The sequence below is a fragment of the Trachemys scripta genome, chromosome 1, assembly GCF_013100865.1.
Source record: "Trachemys scripta elegans isolate TJP31775 chromosome 1, CAS_Tse_1.0, whole genome shotgun sequence".
Classification (NCBI taxonomy): Eukaryota; Metazoa; Chordata; order Testudines; family Emydidae; genus Trachemys; species Trachemys scripta.
The window spans coordinates 119,369,809-119,394,932 of NC_048298.1; the positions used below are offsets into that span (position 1 = coordinate 119,369,809).

The window sequence follows — 25,124 nt, forward strand, 5'->3', positions numbered from 1 at the left end:
TACTCTTTCAGCCAACAGTTTTAGCAACTCCAACAAGATGTTATATTTTTGCCAACTTATAGGTAGGACAGCTTCCATCTCAATTGCTGGAAAGTAAAAAATTCTGTATGGAAACATCCACAGTTTAGGTACAATCAGCCCAGCACTTTTGGATTTGGCTAGACAGATGAAGTTGCTGTCAGACAAGTTTGATTCTACACATCCTTTTTGGGAAAAATTCTCAATGGAGTTTTAACTTGAGCACTGTATGCAGGGTAGAGCCCCCTGCTTAGTAACTTATCAGAGAAATAAATGTACAAAAAGAGAGACTAATATTTAAATGAGTATTACTTTAAAGTGAGTAGTTTTTGCTAGTGGGATTTTAGTACACCTAGAGATTTGCAAGTGAAATCCCAGAAGGAGCAGTTCTGAAAAAATAGTCAAATCTACAGAGTTTCTACATCCCCCCCACTAGTCTAGCACCTTCAGCTCTTTAAATAAAAATAACTGCTTCAACAGTCTATATTCAAAAGCCCCTGCCTTCAGGAATTAATCTCAAGTCCTTGGGAGGGGAATGGCTAGTGAAGGTGATCAGCTGGAAAAGATTTGCTTTAAGTGAGGTCAGTCCAAAATAGAACTGGAAATTATGTTCCTAGTATGTGTATTTATGTTTGACATCTTACAACATATCTGTCATAACCAGTAAACCACCAGATTTCACCTCTGCAAGGTGAGTGTGTAAGAGGCAGCCATCGTTGACCCACCTACTGTAAAAGCTTCGAGATCATTTAGATTTGGCAATAGTAAGGTAAATAAAAGGTGTACTTCCCATACATGGCCATAGTTCATACCACGTATGCTATCCAATATACACAGTGTTGGGAAGTAACTAGTTACCACTGTGGTTACAGTGCTAAGCAATGTAATAGACCTCTTCATTCCCCTAAAAATTATGCTTTGCTGCTGAAAACTGACATTGAATTGTAGTCAATGAGTCTCTCTGAAGAATGTGTTAAGGAAAGCATCATACATCACTACCTGCCTACAACCTGGTTAAATTGTTTGTTTTTAGTGTTGTGCCAAATTTTGGCACAACACTAAAAACAGTCAAAATTAAAATTTGAGTCTAAAATGGATGGCTTGTCTTCCAAACTCATTAAGAAATCTAAGTGACTATAATCTAAATGTAGCTTCCCAGCACTGTACACCAGCCACCTGTGTGTGTACGTTGTCTTGTTCCCTGTTAACTAGATGCTTTTCCTTACATCAGCTTTCTTTCTGCACTACAGCATAGCTAACTCTTCTTTAGTAGGCGAATCTCATGTCCTTGGTGTATCCCAGTTTTTCCAGGTTAGGTAAGCAAGCATACTGGATCATTGGAGGAGGGCCACACATGAGGATCAGAACATCATCTTGAGGAGGGGGCATGTGGTCTCTGAGCAGGTCTTGACTCACAAATCCCTGGCTATAATCCCAATCTGAATGGAGAGGGGGGAAAAAAAGGTATTTTATTAACAGGCTTTGTAACAATACTCACCCTTATTTATTATGGGCCAACCAAGAACAGGGCTCCACTGTGCTAGGAACTTAGACACAGAATAAGAGAATATTTCGGCACCATGACTGTATTAATACAACGTAAGAGTGTCTAGGATCAGTGTATTATCCTCATATTAAAGATGAGGAACTGAACTAGAGGAAGTGATTTACTAAAAGTGGAAGTTTTTGGCAGAGCTGTGAACAGAACCCAAGTTTCCCCTATCACAGTTTAGTACCACATGACCTTCCTTCTTAATTCATTGTTTAAGAAAACACAGATATTTAGTGTGTTAACCCTTTCATAGAGGAATTCAGGGTGCCCCAGCTTGCTGCTGGCACTGAACACACAAAACTGCTGACCCCAAAAAGGGGAATGAGATTGCCTCTTTGTTCTCCCATATTAGCCAACACATTTAATCCTCAATTCTTGTGTCAATAACACTTTTCTTTCTTTCTTCAGAATATACTGAAACTAGAGTCAGGAGAGCATGGGGGGGACTTGTTCATGTTTGCTGCCAAAGTCAAAGATGAGGACTACACACTAGCATTCTCCTGACCAGTTGCATAGCTTCGGAGGCACTAGCTACCAACCTCCTTCCTACAGAAGTCACCATGTCAGCTCTGAAGGCATCTAGTTGCCTTAACATGGGATGAAAAAGTTAGAGAGGATTCTAGAATTGTAATCATCAGCACTAGTAATCTGGTGCATTGACAGGGGTGGCATGTTAGTTCTTACTCTCAGGTGCTCTGTCCAGCGTGTACCAAAGCTTAAAGCGTTCTGGATGCTGAACCTGAACTTCCTCCAGTTCTGAACGTAACAGGATATCTTTCTCAGTCTGAAAGGAAAGGAAAGGAGAGTTATACTTTCAATAGAGTCCTTCAGCCAGTCTCTTAACTGTAACAAATTAAGCCTCACAAAACTCCTGTGCAGTAGCTATCATCTCAATATTAGAGAGAGACACACACAAAAAAGTTTAAGATAACTCAATGAGATAGAGAGAGTCCGAAACAGACCCCAAATTGCCCAGCTTCTTGATCTTTGACAACCACACCTTGTCTCATGGAAAAGAATAAAAACATATTTAGATTTTTTTTTTAAATGACAAAAACCACCCCCAACTACATGGTTATTTGATGCAGCACCACAAAACTGAAATACTATATTAACAGTCTTCAGTATCAATTCAGCTTTCCAAAAAACCTGGGAAATTACTGCACAACATCACTATAGTATAAATAATGCTTGTAGACTCTGAGGGTAGTTTTTCCATCTCCTTTTCAGCCTCACATTATGAAGCGGTGCTAGTCCCTTCATACTCTACCCAGCCATACAGCAATTTGGCACCAATGAAAGTAATATTCTGGGGACTGTGGAGGGAGTTTATCAGCACCTGTTGCTGAGAAGGTACCGATTTCTGGATCTAACGTGAAACTGCATCTGTTACAAGAAAGCTATTTCTGGATCTGACTAATAAAAGCAGGCATCTGAACTGAACGATAGAAGACATTTTCAATGATCTAAAAGGAGCTAACAGCATGCAGTGAGATTAGCAGTAAGTATTAAATATGAATGTGTAGAACACCCAGGAGGACATAGAAATAATACAAGAGGGTCTACAGTGTTTACAAATACGGGTAGGAAATAAAATGAGATTCTACCTGGGATAATACAAGATATAGACTCAATCCTAAACACAGATTAACTGTGAGGGAGAAATCTGGAAAGCAGCAAAAATTAAGGACATTTTACGGGTGACAGCAGACAGGAGCTAGGAGTTTGCAACTCAGTGTTACGTTACAATGTGATTTTTTGGTTGTGCACAAACAAGAACAGGGAGACAGCAGGCCCTCCGTACACAGTTTTGTTAAGACTATACCTGGAATACAGGGTACCCCAAACTAGAAATATATTGACAGGCTGGAGAGAGTTCAAAGAAGAGCAACAAAAGTGATTAAGGGTGTGAAGGGCTGAGTACACAAGTAGAGGGGGGGAAAAATCCAAAGGAGCCAGTTATGGAAGCACTTAGCGTATGAACTATCCTTAGAATGAGACATTTTATCCTTTAATTAGCTAAATAATGACCAGGCGAGGACATTTTTTTCAAGGGTGTAAAAACCAGGAATGGAGAGGCATTTGGAGTGGTAAAATACCGGGACGAAACAGAAGAGGGAAAATTTAGGCTTAACATCAGAAAAACTTCTAATGCATCTGACTGTTTAGTCTATGGGATCTGCTTCCAAGTGAAATGGGACATCACTTGGCACATTCAAGTCTAGGCTAGACATAATTCTGATAAATGTACAATAAGGTCAATCCTGTATTGGCAGAGAAAAACTAGATGACCCAACAGGTCTTTTCCATCACCAACTTCTACTACTATCATTTCTACAACATTATCTATGATTAAAATAACTTCAGTGGATACAAGATAAAGTTAAAGCACTGAGGATAGTCTGTAGCATTATACATGGTCAACCCACACATCGGCTTTTGTTTGGGTTAGTGTGACTTGATTCAATGTACTTAGATATTTATGCCCAGATTTTCAGAAATACTCAGCACCTACCAACTCCTTCTGAAAACAACTGGAGTGAGCCCTTTAAAAAATATATATATATATCTGGCTACTTTATTTAGGTGCCTATAATATGACCTTTTGAGAATCTTACTCTTCATACATTTTGGTACGCGTGGCAGAACGTTATCTGGGTAAGGTGGCTGGTTTGGTTTAAGACATAAGTTGTTCATTACAATTGGATGGTGTTTGCTACACCATTTAATTAGGGAATATTTGATTACTAGAACCAAATGGGACTAAGACTTCCTGTCAACTTACATTCCTACCCCTCAGACTGCGGACAGATTTGTATCCAAATTAAGCCATCATGCTGGACAACACCTACCTCTGTTTCTCCTCTTTTGTATGCCTAATGCTTAGCTCAGCTAGATCATGAAATTTGTAAACAAGCGTTTCCTGTTTTAAAATTGAGACTATTTACCAGCTCTATTACAACCATATTAAGTTTCACTGTATCGAACCTTCACTGGAGTTTTGAAAAGAAAGAGACAGCATGTAGTGGCATAACACTGCAACTTTTCAGAGAAGTTGAAATCTGAAAATGGGGCCTGAGTAGAATATGGCCCCCGACAGATCAGAAAATATCTTTCTGTAGTGCTGTTTCTACAACAAGTAAGCTGCTATTTCTAATTGCATGGCGCACTATCCCCCATTTTGCAGTTATCGCCTGTTGGGGACAATTAAGTTTAGGTCATATACTGCAACTGTGTTCAGAAATAGTCAGATTAATATTTCCCTACCCAAACCTGGTTCTGTGCCCTGGGGGTATTAATCTTGAAGGAGAGCAAATGATGATGCCGCTAGATAGGGCAGCTTTAAAATTCTGACAAGGGCTCCCCTCACCCCCCCCAAAAAAAGTGTTAAGCACTTCCAGGAAACATACAGAAGAAAGAATTCCTGTCTCAAAACACTTACAGTCTGGAGAAGGAGAAAGCAGAGGGGTTAGATGTCAGGGTAAAAGTTACCAGGCAGTAATGTACAGAATAGTGTGCTTATTGCAATGGCCTCACATGTGGCTGTTTTTATAGTTTCTGTTCATTTTTAGCTTAGGGTTTTATGATACTGAATTGTACCTGTGTTCCGTGCTGTCTCAGGAGAGGTTTGCATATACCTGGGTTTTGTTTTTTTAAACTTAAGGACAATTTCAATGCCTTGCCACAAGAAGAAAAGAAGAGTTACCTGATTAGCAAACAGCAGCTGACAAATGGTGGTATCATCTTTGTCCTTCATGATGGCACGAATGAGCTGCAGCATAGGTGTTATGCCTGAAAAAAAAACTGCAATTAAAACTGGCCACCAGCAATACATCTAATAGCCTGGCAGAAACAAGGTGCACAAAGAATGAAACTTCATTCTTACATACCAGTTCCACCTGCGATCATTCCAACGTATTTCACTGTTTTAAGAACAGGTTCAGATTTCTTCTCAGCGCGAATAGCAAACGTGCCTGGAAAAAAGGAGTTAAGACAAATATTAGTGAATACTCGTGAACGCTAATTTAGATAGAGGACTGTGATCACAAATCCTGAGTTCTAATTCTGATTTATAGTGACCGGCTCAAACCCTAGGCAATCACCTCTCCACTCATTTTCCCATCTGGAAAATGGGGATGTGTCACCTTTTCCTCTCATAAGGCTATTGTGAGGACAAACAGATATGTTTAAAAAGTGCTAACTATTTTAAAAGACATCAAAAATGAACGCTGCTAGTGTATTAGAATTAGACAGGATTTTTTGACTCGTTACTCAACATCATGCTATCATGATTTGCATTTCAGTATTGTCTAGTGGCCCTGGTCAAGGAGCAGGAGCCCAGTCTGACAAGGACCATCCTCCCCCTCCCGACAAGATCAACCTGCCCATAAGAGCTCACAATCCATTCTCTGTATGTAATGACTATTTCTAAGAGACATCTCAATTGTGTGGGGAAGAAACCTGGCTAAAATTAAGTATCTAAACCCTAATACAAATCCAGTCCATCAGCAATTATTACACAAAGACCACGCCAATGGGTGGTGTCGAATAAGGTCATGAATAGGTTTTAAAAGAGCCCATGCATAGGTCTCTATGGGCTTCTCTTCACCGTGTTGTGTTTGGTTTGTTTTTTTTAAACCTAGAGTTAATTAATTCCTAATGGCTAGTGTGTACACAGCACAAAGATTTGACAGAGGCTACAAACATTTCTGCTTTATCCTAGGAATCAGCCCTAGCTTGGGATAAAGCCCATTTCTTAACCATGACGTTACATGTTCCTGCCTCATTCATAGAGGCCTGGACAAAGTAACCAAATTTAACCATTGTTAACTGTCATGCAGATGGGATCTTAACACAGCTACTGGTTCTTTTGCTAGGAATTGAGTAGAAGTCGGTCAGGCCTGGTCTACACACAGTTTTTGTATCAGTATAACTATGCCATTATAACATTAGGTGTGCTACCCTGCTGTGGGTACAATTACGGTATGTAAAAGTTGCTTTATCCTGGAGTAGCTTATACCAGGCTTACACGAGAAACTTCTGCCAGTATAGCAATGCTGGTTAGGGCTGTGATTTTGGGGCAACATTTCTATGCCAGCAAAAGCCTTAGTGAAACACAGTCATAGTGGCATGAATGTACTTTTGCTGCTATAGTTTATTTCTCTCAGGGAAACATACAAGTTCTACCAGCAAATGCACTCTTGGGAATAGAACTGTGTCTGTACTACCAGCAAACCTCTGTAATGTAGGTAAGATGTGTAGGAAAGGCCACAACCTCTATGGGAAAAAAAGTTAGTGATCACTACTCCTACATTACAATGCATCACAATTACATAAGATTTTCTGTGCTTATTATTCTGGACACAATATTTCCAAAATCAATCTTGCCTTTTCCCTTGTAGACAAGTAATCCACTGGGCCCTCTGAAGTCAATGGTATCCCCTAATTTCAGGCTGTCTAAATACTGAGACATCTTTCCTCCTTCGGGGAACTTTGGGTGGACCCCTTTAAAATAAATCTGTTAAAAATAAAGATTAAAAGGAACTGTTTCATTAAAAGAGTTAAAGCCAAAGACAAGTTTTTGCCTTGATTTTCTGTAATACACAAATTCATATGCCCAAACTCAATAAGCAATGAGACATGGCTGTCAGACAAGCTAAAACAGAGATCTGAGAATCCAAAACAGAGACAGTTCTATTTTAAAGCCAGTTCAACAGGTGAAAATTGCCCTAGGACAGCTTTGTTACACAGGGGCAGCCTCAAGATCTGTTAACCTTGGGCCCAATTCTGAGGTACCAAGAGCCTGCAGCTTCCAAGTGAAGGCAATGAGCGTAGCGGGTGTTAAGTACTTCAAGATCAGACCCCTTACCAATAGAGCTATGGGCTTGTCTACATAGGAAAGATATACCAGTATTTACAAGCATAAGCTAAGGTGTGAATTTAAACAAATATAGTTGTATTGGTGTAATTCCCTTCCCCCTGCCTCAGCCACACTCCTGTATAAGAGGACCTTGTCACTTGAGAAAGGGTTTAAGCTAAGCCAAAAAAGCCTTTCTTATACCAGAATAAAAGCAAGGGTCATAATGGTATAACTGATAGGTCTTGTCTACATGGGAAAATTCTATGAGTAACATTCCCCTTAGCCATTTATTCAATATTAGAAGAAAAGCCTAGGAATAGCAAAGGGGTAACAAACGAGACAAAATGGGAATAAAATCAGAAAGGCTAAAGCACAAAGTGAGTTACACCTAGCAAGGGACATAAAAGAATGTAAGAAGAGGTTCTTTAAATACACCTCTATCCCAATAGAATCCGACCCGATATAACATGAATTCAGATACAACGCGGTAAAGCAGTGCTCTGGGTGGGCGGGGCTGCGCACTCCGGTGGATCAAAGCAAGTTCGATATAACGCGGTTTCACCTATAACGCAGTAAGATTTTTTGGCTCCCAAGGACGCATTATATCGGGGTAGAGGTGTACATTAGAAACAAGAGGATGACACAGAAAAGTGTAGGTCCATTACTTAACGGGGAAGGAAGAGCTAATAACTGATGACCTGAGGAAGGCTGATGTGTTTAATACTTATTTTGCTTCAGTCTTCACTAAAAAGGTTAATGGTGACCAGATTCTCAACACAATTAATGTTAACAAAGGGAAGGAGTGCAAGCCAAAACAGGGAAAATAATATTTAGATAAATTAGATGTATTCAAGTTGGCAGGGCCTATTGAAATTCATCCTAATGTACTTTAGGAACTAGCAGATGCAATCTCAAAACCGTTAGCAATTATCTTTGAGAACTCACTGAGGAGAGAGGAGGTCCCATCCCTGAGGACTGAAGGGCAAACATATTACCTATTTAAAATAAGGGGAACAAAGAGGACCTGAAGAATTATAGACTAGTCAGCCTAACTTCAAAACCTGTCAAGATACTAGAACAAATTATTAAACAATGAATATGTAAGCACCTAAACAATAATAGTGTTAAGAAATAGTCAATATGGATTAGTCAAAAACAAATCATGCCATGCCAAGCCTTCTTTGGCAAAGTTATTGGCCCAGCGGATAGGAGGGAAGCTGTAGCTCTTGATTTTACTAAGGTTTTTGACACAGTTCCAGGCGACAGTCTCATAAGCAAACTAGGGAAATGTGGTCTAGATGAAATTAATAAGGTGGGTGCATAAATAGTTGAAAGTTCTGATTAGTTATCAATGGTTCACTGTCAAACTGGGAGGGAGTATCTAGTGAGGGTCCCACAGGTGTCAGTCCTAGATCTGGTACTAGTCAATATTTTCATTAATTAATTGGATGGAGTGGAGAGTATGCTTATAAACTCTGCAAATGACACCAAGCTGGAAGGGGTTGCAAACATTTTGGAGGACAGAATTAGAATTCAAAATGACCTTGACAAATCGGAAACTTGGTCTGAAATCAACAAGATGAAATTCACTAAAGACAAGTGCAAAGTACTTCACTTATATAGGAAAAATCAAATGCACAACTTCAAAATGGGGGCTAACTGGTAGTACTGCTGAAAAGGATCTGGGGTTTATAGTGGATCACAAATTGGATGAGTCAACAATGTGATACAGTTATGGAAAAGGCTAATATGGGGTGTACTAACAGGGGTGTTAGATAGAAGAAATGGAAATAATTGACCCACTCTACTTAGCACTGGTGAGGCTCCAGCTGGAATATTGCATCCAATTCTGGGTGCCACACTTTAGGAAAGATGTAGACAAACTGGAGAGAGTCCAGAGGACTCCAGAGCAACAAAAATGATAAAAGGTTTAGAAAACCTGACCTATGAGGAAAGGTTAAAAAAAATAGGCATGTTTAATCTTGAGAAAAGAAGACTGAGGGACCGGATAAAAGTCTTGAAATATATTAAGGGCTGTTATAAAGAGGACTATGATAAACTGTTCTCCATGTCCAGTGAAGGTAGGACAAGACGTAACAGGCTTAATCTGAAGCCAGGGAGACATAGGTAAACTAGTGGGGTGGGGGGAAAACTTTCTAATTATAAGGGTAGTTAAGCTGTGGGATAAGGTTCCAAGGGAGGTTATAGAATTCCCATCACTGGAGGTTTTTAAGAACAGGTTGAACAAAGATCCGTCAAGGATAGTGTAGATCTGTAGTTCTCAACCAGGGATACGCGTACTCCTGGGGATACGCAGAGGTCTTCCAGCGGGTACATCGACTCATCTAGGTTATTTGTCTAGTTTTACAACAGGCTAAATAAAAAGTACTAGCAAAGCCAGTACAAACCAAAATTTCAGACAATGACTTGTTTAGACTACTCTATATACTATACACTGAAATGTAAGTACAATATTTATATTCCAACTGATTTATAATTATATGGTAAAAAATGAGAAAGTCAGCATTTTTTCAGTAATAAAAATACAAAAAAGTGTCAAAGAACACTGTCTGATTTTGTAAGCAAGTAGTTTTTAAGTGATCTGAAACTTTGGGGTATGCAAGACAAATCAGACTCCTGAAAGGGTACAGCAGTCTGGAAAGGTTGAGAGCCACTTGTCTAGATTTCCTTGGTCCTGCCTCAGCGCAAGGGGCTGGACTTGACTTCTTGAGGCCCCTTCTGGCCCTACATTTCTACGATTCGCTTGATAAAACATGTCACCATGTGAGAATGAAACACATAATAGGAAATGAAACTCTGAAGAGAAGCAGCAAAGTAATGTAGTAATTTAACACTAAATTCTATCAGCTTTAGAAATATTTACTGAATACCTCAACTTGGCTATTGAGAGGGGAAAATTCAGAACATTATATGATCCCAACTTACCTATATGGATTAAATGTATATTGATTTGCATGCTGAGGTACCACTGAATGGAAGCCAACAAGCCACAGTAGAGTTAGACATCACGGAATCACACAAGTATTTTTACACCACCATGATTTTTACTGTAACCTTTAAAGGCTTATAAATAGGCAAGTATTGTTTGGCACAATGATATCCTTACCTTGACAACAAGATCCACATAGCCTTTGTCGTCATCACTGGAGACTGGTGTGTAGGGTCTGACAACCAGATTTCCATTAATCCGTGCAGAAAGATAAATATGCTGTCCTACAAGCAGCAGAAGGAAGAGTAGGTTTATTTTTGAGGGGCTATTCTGAGCAAATTCTCTTTCGCTATGGCTGACAATGACTTGGTGGAAAAGCCAGACTGGGTCCTAAGACTCTCTTTACCCCTTTGGTCCAGAACAAACAATTTTTTCCTTGCTCTCCTGTATTTCCATACCACCTTTCTAGATTTCTTCCTCCAGTGTGCATGAAATCTAGCTGAACCGGCTAAGTGTTCAGCTACACCAGCCTTAGAGAGCAGTTCTCCAACCCGGAGCTCAATCACGTTTGTTATTTACTGTAGCAGCCATACTCATAAGTTTCGATATTATATACTACACACATACACAAATGTATAAAAGGATGTTCAAGGATGACTCGCACATTCGAGTGTGATTAGCACCTCATTAACACACGTGTCAGTTACACATAACTGAACACAAATGGCTGACATCCAAAAGGCATACTATAAAGATGTCCTAGGAATTCCATATTTAAGGCTGCATTTTGAAGTGCATTTAGAGCAGGAGGTTTTTTTAAATTTCATTTTACTTTGCAACTGGAATGAATCAGATGATGTCACAGGGGAAGATACAATAACATCAGTAGCTTTTAAAATGTTTAAAGTAGTTCTTGCAGCCCATACTGCTTCATAGGTCTGTGACCGGTATAATTAACTAAGCTTTGATTCATGATGATAAAACCAGGCTGCCAATGTAAAACATACCAACAGGGAGACCTAGAATGTGCTCTCGAGTTGGAAGGGCAAAGCGAAATCTTCTCGTGTCGTGGCTAATTTCCTGAAATGGGAAAAAAACAAAATTATCACACACACCATTGGAAATACTTTGTATTTTGTTGGGTGGTTTTTTTTGTTTGTTTTGTTTTTAATAGACATGTCAGTCAGGCTGTTTCTAAAAGTTAGTTTCACCCTAATCCACAGATATGTAACAAACTGTTTCAGCACTATGTATTATGCTATAAAATAAGAAGTCAATTTAGCACTGTTTCACTGCTTGAGTGGAAAGTATACTTTCCACTCAAATTCCTTGAAAGGCTTTCTATTTTCAAGAAATAAGAAATAACATTGATATTTCAATATGTGAGGTCAAAAACTAACAATAAATACCTAAGACAAATGCAACAACAACAAAAAATGGAGAGAAACATTTCAGATTTAACAAAGATCAATAAAAACTAGTTATTTGCAATTTAGTATATAGGCAATAACTTTATAATGCTCTGCACTTGTACAGAACTCCATCCAAAGATCTCAATGAGGAGCTAACCAGTTCTTCATTTGTAGTTTAAATTTAGACAAAAGACAAAAAAGAGGAAGTTCAGAAGTTTCAGAAACAGTTCAACAAAAAACTTACTTTGGGCTATGTTGTAAATCAGATGAATTAGTTATTCTAATTTAGTTTTGGAGCAGAATACTGGAAATGACACTGGTGGGTATAAGAGGGGATTAACAACTATCAAGTTGGTCTCCTTTGTTACATTAGTGGCTTTAAAATATTATATATCAAGTTTCCTTAATTATAGTGGGAAAGAACACACACTGCAGATTAGAGCCCTGCTATAAAACTTGGGACCTTATTACTGATTTCAAAATCATTTATCCCCAAATAAACCAAAGCGATTTATTTCTCAAACGTTATGATCATAACTCTTTAAACAGTATAAGTCATGATCATTGGACCAAAGTGACACTTCAGTTTAGATAAAAATATTAAGTGATATGTAATGTATTTGGATGGGGAGAATGAACAAGCACTAATGAGACATTGTTTCATTTTCCCCTTTTCACTCCACCTTATAGGCTTTTTGTTTCATTACAGCATACTTAGGGTCTGAACTCTAGTGCTATTGATTACTTTGCAGCCCTTAGATCAGGGGTGGGCAAACTGCGGCCCATCAACCGTTTTAAGCCTGCTCTTGAGCTCCTGCTAGGGAGTGGGGTCTGGGCCTTGCTGCGCTCCAGCCCGGGACCAGGGTCGTGGGCCGCTCCACGCGGCTCCCGGAAACCGCGGCATGGCTCCCCTCCGTCGCTTCAATGGGAGCTGCAGGGGCGGTGCCTGCGGACGGGGCAGCGTGCAGAGCCAACTGGCTGCGCCTCCATATAGGAGCTGGAGAAGGGACATGTCGCTGCTTCCAGGAGCTGCTTGAGGTAAGCGCCGCTCAAAGCCTGCACCCTTGAGCCTCTCCCTACGCCCCCAACCCCCTGCCCTGATCCCCCTCCCACCCGCCAAACCCCTCGATCCCAGCCCGGACCACCCTCCTACACCCCAAACCCCTCAGCCCTAGCCCCACTCCACCCTCTCCTGCCCCAGACCAGAGCCCCCTCCCTGCACCCTGAACTCCTCATTTCTGTCCCCACCCTGGAGCCCACACCCCCAACCAGAGCCTTCACCCCAACCCCAATTTTGTGAGCATTCATGGCCCACCATACAATTTCTATTCCCAGATGTGGCCCTCGGACCAAAAGTTTGCCCACCCCTGCCTTAGATAAACAAATGCTTAGCTCTTCTGTAAAGCATTACATATGAAAACTCTGCAGAGGTGGGTAGGCTTAATTTCCCCCATTTATAGATGAGGAAATTGAAGCACAGCGCTGTTAAGCGAATTGCCCAGGAGCACACAGCAAGACAGTGACAGAGCAGAAAAGAGAAGACAGATTTCCCAGTCCAATGCCTCATCCATTGTACCATACACCTCTACCCCAATATAACGCTGTCCTCAGGAGCCAAAAAAAAAAATCTTACCGCGTTATATCGAACTTGCTTTGATCCACCAGAGTGCGCAGCCCCGCCCCCCCCGGAGCACTGCTTTACCGCGTTATATCCAAAATCGTGTTATATCGGGGTAGAGGTGTATTACATTTTATTATAAAAGATCCCTATAAAATGTAATAGGGCATTCTATCCCTTATATACAATGGTTAAATACCCATAGAAGTGATAGCTATTAAATTAGATATGATTGTAGAATAGTTGCTACAAACAGGTTTCATTCCTATTAAACTCTATAGGACTTTTCCCTAAGGGTTCAATTCAAATCAATTGGACTACTGTTGTTACTAAGGATTTTAGAATCAGACTCTTAGGCTATGTCTACACTACAGACCTTACAGCAGTACCACTGCAGCTGCACTGCTATAAGGTCTCTCGTGTAGCTGCTCTACGCCAACAGGACAGAGCTCTCCCATCAGCATAATTAACCCTGCCCCCCTTCTCCCCCCCAATGAGCCGCTGTAGTTATGTCTGCAGGAGAGCGTCTCCCGCCAACATAGTGCTGTCCACACTGGTACTTTTGTTGGTGAAATTTGTCAGACAGGGGTGTGTTTTTTCACACCTCTGACTGACAAAAGTGCTAGTGTAGACATAGCCTATGGGCTGGTCTAAACAAACACTTAGTTCATGGCAAGCTGGGGTGTAAATCTACCGCGCACTAGCCTGCCACACAGTAAGTGTCCATGTGGCCCCTGCTGCCGCACACTGAAAGTTCTATAATACTCTACAAAGTGAGGCTATGTCTACACTATGGGCACTACAGTGGCAGAGCTATGGTGCCGCAGCTATGCTATTGTAATACAGACACTTCCTACAGTGATGTAAGGAGTTGCTAGGCTGATAAAAGTGTTCTTCTGTCCATCTAGCAGAGTCCACACTGAGGGTTAGGTCGGCATGACTACAGCACTCAAGGATGTGAATTTTTCACATCCCTGAGTGTCAGAGCTGTGTTGACCTAACTTAAGCATAGGACAGGCCTGAGTCCTGGGGAAGGGACATAATCATTGATAGCAAAAGTTACTGACAGTTGTTGCTCAAGTAGGAAAGTCCTAATAGTTCCACTTAGTGTGAGATGCATTCTGCCTGTGCCAAAGGATTATGGTTTATTTAACCAGGTGTTAAATAGGTGTAAAATTAAGATCTGATTGTTCATTACAAGGGAATCCAAACAGGAATCTAGAAAGAATGAAATGCACTGAACCTAATTTTTGTTATAGTAAACTGCCTTTTCTCTTTATCACCTCGTCACTTAACTGGAATGTCACATCAACCACAAAGGTGTCCAAGTATGATATGATGCTGTAAAATTAAGATAGTTTCTCTTTAGAATCCTGAATGGTTTAAAGACATCTAAATGCATAATTCTGTTTGCCGAGGCCTCATCTACACTATGAAACCGACCCATAATAAGTATGACTGATGGAAACAGTTGTTAAACCAGGATATAACAATGGTTAGGTGAAACAGTGCTAAACACAGTTGGTCCTTGTTCAACAAATGGACCATGTTCAGCACGCTCTCTTCTGCGTCTGTTAACAACAACTGTTGTTAACATTACTATTGGGTAGTGTTGAAAAGGCCCCCATTCACAAAAAAGTGAATGGAATGTAAACAAATGCAATGAAGTTTGTGGGCAGTTTGAAACAATGGCACTCTGACAATGGCGTTAACTGGTATTATTCACTTCAAAGGGGTGATAGTGAAACCTAGTAACAGTTCAGGTTATAAGTGATTTCACTAACTGATCTAAGCATGCTATAAAGGAGAGGAATTCTTATATTAACAACAGCTGCACAATCTAGTGTAAGAAGCAATGCATTTTGGCATCGGGGTGGGCAAAATCTGCACTGAGCTTCGTAGAGTACTACCACTCCCCTTACCCAGTTCAGCCTTTGGGAAGGAAGGGGAAGAATGACCACAGAAAACACACACATGCATGGAGTCCACTTAAGAAAAATAGTTCTCTCCCATCAGAAGATACCCTGTAACTAATAAAATTTGTTTTCGAATAAGGGTAGGCTTATACATCAAAAGCTGCAGCGTCTCAGCTACACTAGTGCACTAGAGTCGCTGTAACTGTTTACTTAAGATGCTACTACACTGATGGGAGAACTTCTCCCATTGGCATAGTTAATCCATGTCCACAAGAGGCAGTAGCAGCTCTCCAGTCGACATAGTGCTGTCTACACCAGGGGTTAGATTGGTATAATTACGTCTCTCATGGGTGTGGATGTTTCCACAGTTATACAGATGTATGTTTGTAGTGCAGGCCTGACCTAAGCTCCATATTCAAACTGAAAAATCAATTGTGCAGCACACGGCTGTATCTTGGAGACTTTTTCAAATAGTGACTGATATTTTTAACCTTGAAACCCTAAGAAGTTTTCATCCAATGCAATTTAACATGTCTTAAAATATTCAGCAGTGCACACAAGAAGTTACATTATTCCCCCTACACACACAAGTGGATTTTGCAACACTGAAGTGTACATTACAAAGGTCACCATTCATTTTAGCAAGAAACATTTTTTCATTAAGCTAGTATTTTTCCAAAGCAGCTATAGATTTTCAAACATGTTTCCTGTTTATGTGAGAACTCTTTTTTGAACTCCCATCCACAAAGATACAAACTGCATTACAATACTTGTGACCCAGAACTGATCTTAAAATGAGTCTCTTCTCCCCTCTGCCCAACCCCCTGGAAATGAAAAAAGGTTTACACAGAAAAGATAATCAAATCCTGCAGATTTTAGGAATTTAGGGTGACATGTTCCACAGGATAATTCGGAAGAGACAGTCTTTCCCATTTGCCATGCATGGAGACAATGCTAATAAAACAGTATGAGTTTAGAGTCTATGTTTAAAAAAAATGAGATGCTTACAATACAATGTAAACTTGACAGCATGGGCTAAACTAGGTAAAAAGCATTTATAAATAAGCAGCTCTCTGCTTTGTTTAAATATAAACAGAAACAGAACTCTGCAGCCTTAGAACTTTTACAATTCCCAACAGGGCACAATATTGCTGCAACATTACTCAAGCTGTAGACTGATATGGACATTATCTATCTATATGGAAGTGCTGTCAGCGTGCTCAGTGCTGTACAAGTGTGCACTTACTTACCTCTTTGTCAATCAGCCTTAGTGGGTATTTCACTTCAGGGTCCTCCAGGGTAATTGCAGGAGGGGGTTTCCTAAAGAGTCTCATGATCAAGCTGATAACTACCCATAATGGGTATGTCACAATCCCGCCAAGCTGCAACAATGCATAAAGACAAGAATATTAACATCGCCATTTGTTTCAGTGAAGTGATACCGTGATGATAATGTCATGCCAGAAACAACCCATGAGACATATCCTCCGTTTCTGCATGATTATTTTATGAACCTACAGAAAAAAGTCCATTCAAAGATACCTCATTGCAGTAAGTACAAACACTGGTTTACCATATAAATAATGTGGTGGTTTAGATACACATTTAGTTTGCCTTAGTCTTTCTAGACTCCTAGCACTCAGATATCACAGCATGGAACAGGTTATAGACATGTTGGTAGACAAATTTATTCTGCCTCTTGTTTTCATGTGTCCAGTTAGTCATTTAGAACAAGCCTTCTCCCTTTGCAGAGGGTCCATGCAAGGGTGGCATAGACCTCATAGGAGCCCTCTGTGCAGGAACAGATTTTAAACATAGGGCCATATTGTATCATTCTCTACATGGTCTACTCCCACACAGCAGATGGGGGTGTGACGGGTTCCCCTGGGGAGCCACCTGATACTGGGGTACCATTGAGCCCTCTGACCCACCAGCCTGGGCTCCCTCTCACACTGTGCTGCTGTGACAAGTTGCAAAGCCCTCCAAGCTTGCACTTTCACCAGCATTCACACAGGTAGGGACACACCCAGCTGCAGTTACATGCAGTTAACCACCAGCCTCGGACCCCAGAGCAGTACCGTCCTGCCCTGGTTAACTCTGGCCAGTGTATGGGTTTAACACCCGGTCCGTCTCTCCCTCAATGTGAAGAGGACCATGCACATTTGTGGTAACCAAGATGAGATTTTCCCCAGACACCTTAGTCAAATGCACACTGGTTTAGATTAAAGCATAAAAGAAGTTTATTAACTACAAAAGATAGATTTTTAGTTATTATAAGGGATAGCAAACAGATCAAAGCAGATTACCTAGCAAATAAACAAAACATGCAAACTAAGCTTAATCAACGGATATGAATAGCAAATCCTCACCCTAAATGATAAGACAAACAGGCGGCAGATTCTTAAAGGGCAAGCTGCACTAGTTTACAGTTTGGAATGCCCAGGCAGGTGTTCTATTCACAGGCTAAAAATCCCTTTAGCCTTGGTACAGCCCTCCCTCTGTTCAGTCTTTGTTCCTCAGGTGTTTCCAGGAGTCTCTTTGGGGCAGAGAGTCAGTGAAGAACCACAATGATGTCACACCCCTGCCTTAAATAGCTTTTGCATATGGTGGGAACTCTGTTTCAAAGCTTGGTTCCCACGCCAGTCAGTGGAAAAACACATATTCCAAGAGGGAGTCCAGTCCCAGCTGACCTGGTCACATGTCCTTGTACAGTTACAGCCTGAGTCAGAGGCTGTTCCTCAAGAAAGCTCCCTGCCTGCAGAGTTGCCAAGTCTCACAAGATAAGGGAGATAGGCCCTTCCCAGCCAGCCATCTAGACTGAGAGCCTTTTGCTAAGTGGGCATTCCCCAGGTGTAAACACATTTGAAATACAGATATAAAGTCAATATGCCTAACTTCAGATACAAAAATGATACATGCATACAAGTAGAATAATCATATTCAGTAAATCATAACCTTTCCAGTGACACCTCACATGAGGTATCTTTTATAAAATACATTATGATTATATCATAGTCATATCATAATAATTTCACTGAAGTGTCACAGAAGTAACTGGGGTTCTCCTTGCAGAATTTTCTACATTTTCTTCCCCTGGGGATGGGGAGTAAAAGATTTTGCCCCTCCACCAGAAGGGGTAGGGAATTCAATTTTCTTTTTTTCCCCCCAAATGTTACATAATACTGCATTGGTGCACTACAACTTCCAGAGGGAATTTAAGACATGATTGAGCATTTTTCACTTTCACTAGCTTATAAAAACGAAGTAATTTGATTGGCTGTTTTCAAGTCATAGTGCTATAAATGTGATTGCTATTGAACACTATAGCAACTCGTGTCAAGAAGCTACTGATTCTGCCATAAATGGTTGTTTATATTAGACCATTTTAAGTTTGTTATGGAGGCATCTGCTGAAAAAAAATTAAATGAAGTTTCTAATGGATCTGAAGCTAACAAGACTATTTACACTTCCATGTTTCTGCAGCACCATGAGATGTCAACTCTGAGGGCTTGTCTACACTTACAGTTCTGCACCAGTGCAGCTGCGCCACTGTAGCACTAAGAGAAGACGCTACCCATGCCGATGAGCTAGCTTCTCCCGTTAGCATGGGTACTTCACCTCCCCAAAAGGTGATAACAATGTTGATGGGAGAATATCAACATAACGCTGTCTACACCAGGGGTTCAGTCAATATAACTGTGTTGCTATGGGCTGTCTATTTTCCACATCCTTGAGAAACAGTTATTCTGATGTAAATTTATAGTGTAGACCAGGGCTAAGAAGACTGTTCATTAATTGCTGATGCAGCAATAGCAAAAGGCTATATATCATGCACAAAAAGGTTACTTTTTATGTTTCATGTCTTGGTGACAGAGATGGACAGAATAACGAATAGAAACATACAAGTAGAATAATCATATTCAGTAAATCATAACCTTTCCAGTGACACCTCACATGACTTATCTTTTATAAAATACATTATGATTATATCATAGTCATATGTAGATTACAGAAGATTTTTGAGACCGACCAAATTTTAGGCCTAACATAATGATACATAGGCCCTTTAAAGATGCAGTTATTAATTAGCAAAGGAGCAGCTACAGCTAATTAAATGAGCATAGGATTGGGATCAGGAGCCAAGGCTCTATTCTCAGCTGTCACTGACATGCTAAGTGACCTCAGGCAAGTCACTTCACCTCTCTGTAAGTCAGTTTCTCCATCTGTTAAACGGAGCTAAATCCACCCCAACTTTGTGAACAACTTTCAGTCCACGTATGGCAAGTACTGTAAGTGCAAAATATTATTGTTACTCATTAAATTGTTATATGATATTTACATCTTCATCTGAAGCACATGACAATCACCACTTCTGGAGGCAGGGTGCTGCACTACAGATCTGTCACGGTATGGTAATTGCTATCATTAGTTTTGAGCCACACGACTAATACACTGTCTGCTTCATAAACGCAGAATGGAAGGCACTTTGTTATTTATGGTCAGTTAATGCAAGAGCCTCAGAGGATTCTGCTTCAAAGGAAAAATAGAGGAGGGTAGTAGTTCAGATACATTCTGATCCAGCAGCTAAAGACCCATTGTCAGCTGATTGGAAAAACACAAGCTGGTTGCTTTCCAAAATAATTCATCACTCTTCATAAGAAGACAGGCCTGAAATATACTAACAGGACAAACAATGTTCTGTACTCTCCTAATAGGGCATCAAACAAGACATAAACCAAGATAGCTCCCGTTAAGTCAAAGGAGCTACACCAATTTACATCAGTTGAGTGACTGAGAGAAAGCAAGTTCTCTCGCCAAACATTGCTCTGGCAAGTCTTGCTCTCTGGTAGCTAGGATGTGCCTCGTTAGAGATAAATTATTTCAGAACAGAAGGTTTTATTATTGCAATTAAACACCTTGTTGGGAGAACAAGCGTAAATATTTTATGAAAAGTTCTACTTTTAACAGTGGCATTTTACTACAGGACCAGGATCCTCGGCTCCTGCACCGGGGTGTGGTCAGTAACATACAATGAAATACATTCAGAATTATAGCCTTTAGAGCAGTGGTGGGCAATCTGCGGCCCACCACGGTAAGCTGACTGCGGGACGGGAGACATTTTGCTGACGTTGACATTGTCCAGGAACAGCGAACCCTGGCCTCTGGGAGCTGCGCCTGCGGATGATTAATGTCAGCAATATGTTTCGCGGCCCGCAATCAGCTTACCCTGATGGGCCGCAGGTTGCCCACCACTGCTTTAGAGAGTACATTTTACAGCCAGGAGCGACTGCGCTACTAGGTTTATCTGGAGGGAGGGCAACACCTGAGAGCAGTGTATCTATCAGGCATATTCTGAGGGAGATAATTTATGGCAAAATACTCTGTCACTGAATTGTAACAAAATGAGAGCAATTAAAAACCTTTCTAGGATAACAGGAGTACTTGTGGCACCTTAGAGACTAACACTTTTATTTGAGCATAAGCTTTTGTGGGCTACAGCCCACTTCAACGGATACATGCAGTGGAAAATACAATAGGAAGATTTTATATATCGATTTTATATACACATACACACACACACACCATGAAAAAAATGGGTGTCACCATACACACCATAAGGAGAGTGGACACAAATCAGATGTCAAGATTTATAACACTCAAAAACCAGTTGGAGAACACTTCAATCTCCCTGGCCACTCGATTACAGACCTAAAAGTCGTAATATTACAACAAAAACACTTCAAAAAACAGACTCCAACGAGAGACTGCTGAATTGGAATTAATTTGCAAACTGGACACCATTAAATTAGGCTTGAATAAAGACTGGGAGTGGATGGGCCATTACCCAAAGTAAAACTATTTCCCCATGCTTATTTCCCCCTCCCCCCACAGTTCCTCACATCTTCTTGTCAATTGCTGGAAATGTGCCATTTTCATTACCATTACAAACAGTTCTTTTTCTCTCCTGCTGATAATAACTCACCTTAACTGATCACTCTCCTTATAGTGTGTATGGTAACACCCATTGTTTCATGTTCTCTGTGTGTATATATATATTCCTACTGTATTTTCCACTTCATGTATCGGATGAAGTGGGCTGTAGCCCACAAAAGCTTATGCTCAAATAAATGTGTTAGTCTCTAAGGGTGTCACAAGTACTCCTGTTCTTTTTGCGGATACAGACTAACATGGCTGCTACTCTGAAACCTCTCTAGGAGAGGTGTCTTACACCATCCAGGATGCTCAGCTGCTATCTCCCCATCCCAGCCTAGACCCATCTTTTAAGAAAGTTTAATTAGCATGGAGGGGTTGTTTGTTTGTGGTTTTGGAAGGGAGGGGTACATTTTGTCATTGTGCCTTTATCATTTACTCATCTTCCTTCTCTGCCTTTGTGGTCCAGAAGCAACAGTATCTGAAGTTCTACAGTTTATAGCTGCCTCCAGTCTATTCCTGCAGGTCACCCTCTAACACCCACAGTTAGAACTATTTAAGCAGGTGCACTGGAGAAAGGGGGTTGAAACGAGAGGTTTAGACAGCTGTTGGAAAAGGGTAATGATGCATGCTAATGACCGTTAACACTTTTCCACACAGACCATCTCTTAACAAGCCACATAACTGCAAAGGTCTCAGCCACAGCTGATAGTTCATGGTATCATTTTTTAAAATCAGACCGTGGCAAGGAAAAAGAAACCTGAGAAATAAATAAATATATAAATGAATAACAACTTACTTTAATTATTCCATATACAGAGACTTCATTTTAGCATATATACTAGGCCTGTGTATATAATGCACACAAGTAGAATATCACAAGATAATTTCATTTCATTTCCCCTTCCCCCCTTCTAAGTAATCAGTATACAAGTATTAAATATTATCTTTGGAATACATTTGAAATTACCGACACAGATACAGACATCCTTAATGTGCTTACTTTCAGAATCATAAAGCACTCTGATACAGCAGATATGAGCCAGGGTATAAATGCCATCAGAACTTCTTTCCTCCATATCTAGGCCTCTGTACTCAGGCTAAAATGAAGACTCCATTTATGTTCAAGTAGGCCTTCACGAATAGAAGAGGGAGGGTGCTGAACTGTACCTCGAGAGACTATGAGCCAGATTTTCAGTTGATGTAAATGAGCACAGTTCCACTGACAATTTATCACAGCTGAGAACCTAACCCATAAACAAGTGCTGCTTAAACTGACCTAAACTGGGAATCTCAATGAAATGAGTGTTTGGAATCAGGAAGAACTCAATGAGAGACAACCATAACACAGATAATATTAAACTGGATTTTTCCCAGGTTAAAAAGTTGTGAGAAAGTCATGCAACTGCTGACAATTGATGGTATTTAAAAGCCCACTTTTGCCTAACGTTTAGGTCTGTCAAAAACCTTTCAATAGGAAAATACTTTTAAGAAATAAATTACTTTCATTTTCTGCCAGATAGTTTTAAAGTAGAGAATTTATTTAAAATAAAGTTGACTATACATTCTTAGATTTAAAGGGCAACTCATTCACTCACAGAATGGTTTAAAGCATTTGTGTCTCCTCTTCTATGGGGCCTTTACTTACTATTCTGAATTACACTTAAATCAGCAGGGATGCAAGTCCTTATCAATGTGTAGTATATTTAATGTCAGTCTTTTATAACAACCACTCCCATCAGAATGGGAAATAGAGCATGAAACTAATAATATCTTCACAGTGCTAGTGCTATATTCTACTTATAGAAGAACAAGAACTTCTGTTTAAACTTTAACAACAAGGAGTCTGGTGGCACCTTAAAGACTAACAGATTTATTTGGGCATAAGCTTTCATGAGTAAAAACCTCACTTCTTCAGATGGTTTTTACTCACGAAAGCTTATGCCCAAATAAATCTGTTAGTCTTTAAGGTGCCACCAGACTCCTTGTTGTTTTTGTAGATACAGACTAACACGGCTACCCCCTGATGTTTAAACTTTTTAACTGATTTTTAACAAAGGACAGAAGTGTAGTGCTTCAGACATGCACTGGATTTCAATGCACAGGGTTGTGTGTATGCCAATTTATTAAGACTCTTCTTAGCAGCATGGCCAGCCAGACCTCCCTCCTGAGCCTCCCTCCACCAGTTATTTGGCTGTATAATCACTGCATTATAAAAATCAATGAATTTTGCACTTTCTGGAGCTACACAGCCCAGCATACAAGCACAGCACCTTACAAAGCATGTGAAAACTGAAAGTGAGGACACTAGATCCTAGCTGAAAAGCAACCAGCCAGCCCCAAATATTAGGCCTCTGCCAGTGCCTTTCTAAAAGATAGGATGTGGGTGTGGTAAGGGCTTTTCTTCAGGCACATTCAATTTGTCAGTTTGCAAGGGATTAAAAAAAAATTGTGCTTCTCAACATTTAAGGTCACTAGCTCTTTCAAAACAGACTGTCTATTGTTATCACACCCCCACACTTTTTACTGAAGGGTGATGAGAGCAGTTGCATTGCTTTGTAACGCACCTTCTGTATTCTGTTTACTGGATAATGGAAGCTTTAAAATACAGCCAGACCCAAACAAAAAGTAAGTGGCACTAGGTCATTTAACGCCAGTGTTTATATATACCCGCAACGTGTTTAAGAGAGGAACTGGGTGGAGGCAAGTTTAGATGCCATAGGCTGGTGACCATCCAGAAAACAGGAATCCGAAATGTTTTTCCACTGACGGTCAAACGCGATGAGTCACAAACTCCACCGCACAAGCTTTGGAGCAGCTGATGAGGCCTCTAAGAAAGGCTTTAAGGTTTTTTTCCCCCTCTTGGCATTGTTAACGGACCATCGCCAAACCCCTTGCAATCCCTGCCTTTGGCTTTTGCAGACAGCAAACCAACTGCAGCCGCTAATCCCGCGGGCAGCAGCTTCCACCCCCCAAGTTATTCTGTTTGCGTTGATGGTCAATGGACCTTGAGAGCGGCACCCCTCTAGATACGGCAACTTGGTGCCACACGCGCGCCCGGAGGGTGGAGGGGGGGCACCTGCACGCAACCAAAGGCTACACCGTGCAGCTCTGCAAAAAGGAGCGCCAGGGTGGGGCCCTGTTCCCGGGGGAGAAGGGGGAGCAGTGACAGTCTCAGCAAGCGGCCTTGCCGCCTTGCCTCGCCCCATCGCGGAAGAGCCCTGCCCGATCCGAAGGGCTCCAGAGGCTTCCGTGCCGCCCCCGCGGAGCACTAGCGCCCCCACCCCTCCGGGCTGGAGCAGGCGGCCGCTTACCCTGCTGAGCTGCGCCCCCATGTCTGCGCCGCGCTCCCTCCCTGCTGCTGCGCCGAGAAGATCCCAGAGACCGCGCGCGCCGCCCCGCCCCCCGGCCCAGTGCGCTACAATGTGGCGAGTCTGCGGTGCCTGCAGCGCGCTCCGCCCCGCGCTGTCACCGTCCGCCCCGCCCCGCCCCTCGGGCCTGCCTCTCCATTGCCGCAGCCCCCTGCCCATCACGCTGGCTGACAGCCCGCCGGGTTCCCCGCGCGCGCCGCCCCGGCTGGGAGCCGCCCCTCGCTCGCCGCCTGGCTGCGGGAGGGCGCGGGCTGAGTCCCCGTCCCACCCCGGGGCAGGCGCTGGGGTGTGGCTGTGCCCTAGGGAGACGCGCGGAGGGGGAGGGTTCAGGCTGCATGGGGCGGGTAACCCGCAAGCCACCCTGCCCGCCAGGCGGCGTCGCACTGGGGATGAAAACTTTAATTCTCCTTCCCTGGAGCTGGGAGCCGCGGTCACCGGGCGTTGGCTGTGCGTGGTTCTCCAGACAGAAAATGCTGTAGGCGGAGTAGTACTCATT

At 41.5% G+C, this 25,124-nt stretch overlaps 1 protein-coding gene across 1 annotated transcript; it reads right to left on the reverse strand.

Moving 5' to 3' along the window:
- Positions 1-1,284: 1,284 nt before the first annotated feature.
- On the reverse strand, positions 1,285-24,702 carry LOC117883663 (NADH-cytochrome b5 reductase 3). The gene is made up of 9 exons (XM_034783229.1): positions 24,572-24,702; positions 16,577-16,708; positions 11,388-11,460; positions 10,558-10,664; positions 6,959-7,088; positions 5,461-5,544; positions 5,277-5,362; positions 2,255-2,354; positions 1,285-1,457 (listed from the first exon to the last, which is right to left on the reverse strand). The coding sequence occupies exons 1-9, from the start codon at positions 24,590-24,592 to the stop codon at positions 1,285-1,287; spliced, it is 906 nt and encodes a 301-aa protein (XP_034639120.1). The 5' UTR covers positions 24,593-24,702.
- Between the last annotated feature and the right edge of the window lie 422 nt (positions 24,703-25,124).